At 45.1% G+C, this 6,000-nt stretch overlaps 1 protein-coding gene across 1 annotated transcript in view; it reads right to left on the reverse strand.

The window, feature by feature from the left end:
- HID1 (HID1 domain containing) overlaps positions 1–6,000 on the reverse strand; it is a 60,369-nt gene extending 54,369 nt beyond the window's left edge. Inside the window, exon 1 of the mRNA XM_061616111.1 lies at positions 5,599–6,000. Within this exon, the coding sequence (XP_061472095.1) occupies positions 5,599–5,664 (66 nt within the window). The 5' untranslated portion in view covers positions 5,665–6,000. The remainder of the gene's footprint in view (positions 1–5,598) is intronic.

Below are 6,000 nucleotides of genomic sequence, written 5' to 3' on the forward strand. Positions count from 1 at the left end.
TCAACAGCTACAACCGTTTGATTGCAAGTCACCCATGAGTGAAATTCTAACAGGATATAGGAGATCTAGGTAAGCAGGTATACAATTGCAGTCTTAGTTACGCTATCTGAAGAAAGGCATCAGAGCGAGGGAATACACCTGTGGCTTAAAGTAGATGTCTGTAAAGCAAAAGGTATAATCCAGCCTTTTCAGGCATTGGGAAACAAAGAGAATATTGCTGCTTCCAACGCACATAGACAAAGTGAATGTGTACGTCAAGTGGAAGAGGTGAGGAATGAATACATTATCTGAATGTGCGCGTTTCAGTTTTGTCTCAAGAGCTTTGTTTTTTAATTTGAGATAAATGAAAGAAGGAGCAATTTAGATTCCAGCGGACCTGATAATTTCCAGAGAATCAGCAGCTCTGTGCAAGATTCCTAAGGAAACAGGATACATCTGCAGAAACAAGATAATAGAGCCATCCTTTGAAACAGGAAAAGGCCACAGAGCACTCTTCCAGATCAGTATTAATGTTTGCTGGATTCTCAAATAATGGTAGCTTAATAAAGAGACGTGCAATGTAAGAATGTTGGGCTTGGATATGGGAGGTCTGGGTTCAAATCCTTACTCAACCTATTAACTTCAGTTGGTGGCCTTGATCAAGTCACCAGTCTCTCAGCCCATTCACAAGTTTTGCACAAGAAGAAGAGATGTTTTGTAACCCACCTAGATCCTTTGCGGGAGGGGAAGCCACCTAGAGCTGTACAGAAAGGAAAGGAGACCTGATGCATATGCATGCAAGGTAAAACAGGTAAAATTAGCCTGCTTACCTGTCCTTAATGTTGTTAAGCAAGAAAACCCAGTTTGCATCTAGCTGCCCAGATAAATTTTGCTATTCATAACTGGCTGCCTTAGGTATCTTGCTGCATTGCTGAGCTCAAATGCTTCAAATTAATGGCACTCTGTTATTCTACCCACCAGTAAAGAGAAGGTAGGAAGAGAGCAGGTATGTGACTGGAAAAATCTGTACTGTTTTCTTAGAGAAAGTATTTAAATTGTACTAAAATAAATTTATTATCCACCAACACTGACACAATTCAATGACAGACAACATACTTGCACAAAGGGGCTGCTGAAAATATAGCACTCTTATTTGCAATGTGTACTAATTACATTAATGTTGTAGACAGCAGCCCCCAGATTACAGATATGCTGCAGCCCTTTTGTGGTCCTGTGTGTGCAATTTCAGATACGAGACTATCTTAATGGCCTTTCATACTGGTCACTTCTCAGGGTTTTTGCAAATGGTCATCGGTTAATCAGTGTACTGAAATGTTGAACCACCTAGAGAGCTTCGGCTATGGGGCGTTATGCAAATGCAATAAATAAATAAATAAATGATAAAAACAATAGTTCAGCAAAATGTAAGACGTCTACACATAGATGTACATGCTGCCAAAAGAAAAGTTAAGTACGTCATGTTATGCATATTTTTCCCAACCACAAACATATGGATTAGAAAACAGATAACTAACAGAAACCATCCATGTACCAGGAACCCAGTTGGTTTAAATTTGCAGCCTGACAAAGAAATTTGAATTAGGATCCAATAGGTTGCACACCAGCAAGAATGTGGTGTGCGTGTGTATATATGTCTCTATTAAACTAGACTGCTCACATCTGTCAGTCAGTAAGACAAGAGGCATGTGTGGCATGGTTTTCATTTTGACACAACAGTCAAAAGCAACAGTGCCAAACATCAATTCACCTATCCCTGATACATATGAAGGGTATGCTTTTTTGTTTACCTAATAAACAGCAGTGTCAAAATGCTACATACAGTACAGAATGTGGCTTGTAAGACTGACGGTAGATCTTAACAGATATTTTTATGACTGGCTACAAGAAAACCTGGCCATGCATGCTACATCTGCAACTAGTGCCCTTCTCGACAGGGCCAGCACCAGGCATGACTGGACCCTTAGGCACCAGCCTGCCTCAGGCGCACAGCTCCTGCCTGTTCCACCTACCTCTCTCCTGTCTTCTCCTGCTGTGCGTGAAGGGCTGCCATCAACCAAGATGGCGGCAAAGGCATCTCTAAGGGGCTGATGCCCCAGCCGCCATCTTGGTTGATGGCAAGCATGCATGGTACACTACATGCGCACACATGCCTGCCATCAACCAAGATGGCAGCAGGGGCATCAGCCCCTTAAAGAAGCCTCCGCCACCATCTTGGTTGATGGCAGCTCTGCATGCACAGAGCACACAGCAGAAGACAGGAGAGAGGTAGGTGGAGCAAGCAAACGGGCAGGCAGCCTGGAAGCTTCCTCCCTGTGATCTGCGGCGGGGACCCTGCTGTGGATCGCAGAAGGGAAGCGCTACTCTCCTACCCTAACAAGGGCTCCTTCAGGGGCCCCTGGGTTGCAGGGGCCTTCAGCTGGCACTGGCCCTGCTCAAATATGCAAATGTGGGTGTTCCACCTGTTCCACCCACCTTTCCTTATGGCACAATATCTGCAGCACTGCTATATAAGTTTTTAACAAACCAAGCCAGAACATACAATGTTCAGTTTTAAGGAGTGAACTTTAAAATACAACAAATCAAATGAATTATGACTCCTGTACTGTGTACTAAAACCACTCTCAGCCCTTGAAGCCCAAGCACACATTTTATACTAAGGCTCTATACTCCTTTCATGGGAGGAAACCCCATTGAACTCAATGGAATGTATTTCCGAATAGGCATGTATCAGAGTGCATAATCAAGTTTTATTATTACTATTATGCAGACTGGGGTAAGGCTTATGAAAGAGGAAGGTGTTCAGTAGGTGCCAAAATACCATAGTGCTTGTCTAATGCTTAAGGGAAGGGAATTCCAAAGGGTAGGTGCCACAGCACTAAAGATCCACTTCCTATGTTGTGCAGAACAGACTTTAGCACCAAAATCTTGTATTAAACCTAAATTAATGACTTCTTTTCCCATTATCTTGCCTCCCAAATATTTGTCCAAACCTCAAGTTTCCTTATAGATTTTACAAAGTCAATTATTTGGTGATGAGACAAGGAATGCGGGGATCTCGAGATACCTAGGTAGTGCCATTACTTGAGTTCCTTTCCTCCTTCATTGGTGCCTGGAGAAAAGGAACCAACAGAAAAAGACAGTTTCTTCAGATCTGCACATATACATATCTGATTTGGAAAGTCCATTAATCTCTCCTTTCATTATGCAGCTATCATGAATTCCATTCACCAAAGAATATCACAATGATTTTGCTGCAAGCAGGCACTGTTACATTGCAAAAGAGCAGAATAAGTCTGACAACAGTTAGGATTTAGTTTCACTCAACTACTGACCTAGCACTAGGAAGGATTCGCCTGCAGAGATCGTTTGAAAATGCATGTATCTTCAGAGACATCTTAGCATCTAAGGCTGCAATCCAACACATGTCTACTCAGGAGTGAGCGCCACTGGCTTCAATGGGACTTACTCCCAGGTAAGCGTGTATTGGATTGCAGCCAAAATGCACTAGAAAACAGAATCTGCTCTAAGAGATCAGAGGAATGATAGATCATTTTTACAGCTTGCCTCCAACAGTGGCTAAACTTAACGTTTCAAAATAATCTTTTTTTGAGGGGGGAGAAAAACAATAGCAGACCTAAGCCATTGTACAATGTCCACAGGGAAAAGCAATGAATTTCACCCTACAGTCATCAGCCAGTTTCCTGAAGCAAAGCATATCCATATATTTTAACTGCCTTATGAAATAACCATATCTCATAAAATAAATAGCTACTGCACACAACACTCACCTCAGATGTTCCTTATTTTAACATGGCACCCTTCTTACTATAAAAGATTTTGCAAATTATAGATTCATAGAAAATAATAGTTCTCCTTTATTTCAGAGTAACTCCATAATAACTAAGCAGAGCTCCAAAGTATCTCTTACTTTCCATTTCGATCTGTCAGTTCAAATACAAGACAATCTATACTGACAAATCCTAACCAGCATTGTTATATGCCAACTAAAGGAGATTTTCCCGCCTCTCTGCATTCTCACACTGTATCTGTCTCTACCCATGGTGACTAGACCCACCCTTTCGTGGACTGCAAAAACACCAGCTATTCCATTTTGGCCAGTAGAGCAAAGAGCAGAATTTTGCTGAAAGGATTTGCCAACAACATAGAATTTTCCCCTGGCTTCAGCTCTCTCCCTTCAAGCACAATTAAAAGGTCTTGTAGTACTTCAGCACTTCCTCCACTTCTGTCAATAAGCACCATCTCAGGCAGCCCAACCTGTCTCTGGGGCGTGGGATGTCTCTGAAGTTGCAGCAGCTGTTGTACTTCCTAGCACTCCCTGACTGGTCTGGCTGCCTGCAGGCTACCAGTTCATGATCTCCAAATTTCTCTCCATAACAACATTTTTGCACCCATGCACTTGACTCAAAATTTAAGAGCAAGCATAGAAAAGACACAACCCTACTAGGCAGACACCATATGCTGTGCAACCACTACTTTCCCAAGCTTCTCTGAAAGGGTATAAGAAAGGATCACCCATCAAGGTTAAATGTAAGTACAGTATTCCCAAACAATTTCATTCAGTGAACTGACGCCTGAAACAGATACATATATGTCAACAAGATAATTCAACAATTTGCAAATATGTAAGGCCTTGAGCCACAATCCTAATAATGCTTATTTTTACTTCAGTTATGGTTACTTTGCCACATGTTATGATCAGGGAATGGTCTTTCATCAGGCCTGACCACACCATATTATCAGAGTGTATCCTTTCATCTTTCCATATCTAGTCTTCCTTTCATCCCATTCTCAGGCCTTCCGGCTATATAAGGCTGCCCAGCTTCTTTACTCCCACTACTCCCTACTATTCCTCTCATCAGGCCTTCTGCTCCAGTGAGGCCTTCTCTGTTTGTTAGGCCCAAATGCTAAAGGCAGCCCACCTCTGCCAGCCTATACCCACATTCAGGTGCATATGAATCTGTGTCTCCTGTCGGTTTTACATGGATGCTTATATTAGAGGCCAAGTTTAAAGGCTGTGGGCCTTGGAGATAACACATTTATATGGAAGGGGGCAATATAATAAAGACACGGCTGCAAGCAAAGCATTTTGCAGCTCAGCATTGCCTGCGCATACACTTGCTCCATGAATGAACAGCCAACTCCCAGAGGTCTCAGAAAGCCATGTACCACCTAAGGTCCTTTCCTGCTTCGAACCCCAGGATCACCGCTAATGCCTCCTAAGGGGGTAAAGGCAGCTCTTTCGACCTCAAGAGCTTCTCCCAGGCGCTCCCCTCCCCGAATCGTTGTGCGTGGGGGGGGGGGTGAGTGACCCTACCAAACCCCAGCCGACGGCTTCTCTCTGGGTCAATTTCCACTGACCAATAACACCCTCTTCCTCAAAAGACGCCACTACGCCAGGCCCTCTCCTCGAAAGGCCTTTCTTTACGGCACCCTCCACGCCTTGCTTTCCTCGTCCGCCTGAGAGCTTCCCCCACCGCAGCCGCCGGTTTAAGAGTCTCAGCCACCCCTCCCCTATTCCAGACGCTGTGACTGTGAGTAGAGAGACTAACCCCGCGCAGATGCTCCCACCTGCCTCACCTGGGTCTTAGTAGTGAGCTGGATCACTGCCTTCCTGAAGTTGAGCTTGGAGTCGGCGTTGCCCATCCTCCCGGATCCAGGTCCGGGTCCGCTACCTTCTCACTCCCTGCGGCGGTCCAGACCGGGCCGTCTCCTCACTTGCCGCTCGTCACCGCTAACACCCCTCCTCCTCCCCTTCTTGTCGTCGTCGTCCTCCTCCTCCTCTCCTTGACGCCACGGGCTCCATCCCTGCTGCTTCGCTCACCTGCTTCCCTACAGCGGCTGGCGGCTACTACTGCCGCTCCTGCCACGCACTCCCTCCCACCTTCCCTGTCAAAGCGAGCCGCGCAGCTGATGCTGTTGCTGGTCCTGACCCCGCCTTCTCTCGTCAGAGACGCAGCTCCTCCTCACCCCTCCCTCCGT

This window comes from Rhineura floridana, chromosome 3 (genome assembly GCF_030035675.1).
Source record: "Rhineura floridana isolate rRhiFlo1 chromosome 3, rRhiFlo1.hap2, whole genome shotgun sequence".
NCBI classification, from domain to species: domain Eukaryota; kingdom Metazoa; phylum Chordata; class Lepidosauria; order Squamata; family Rhineuridae; genus Rhineura; species Rhineura floridana.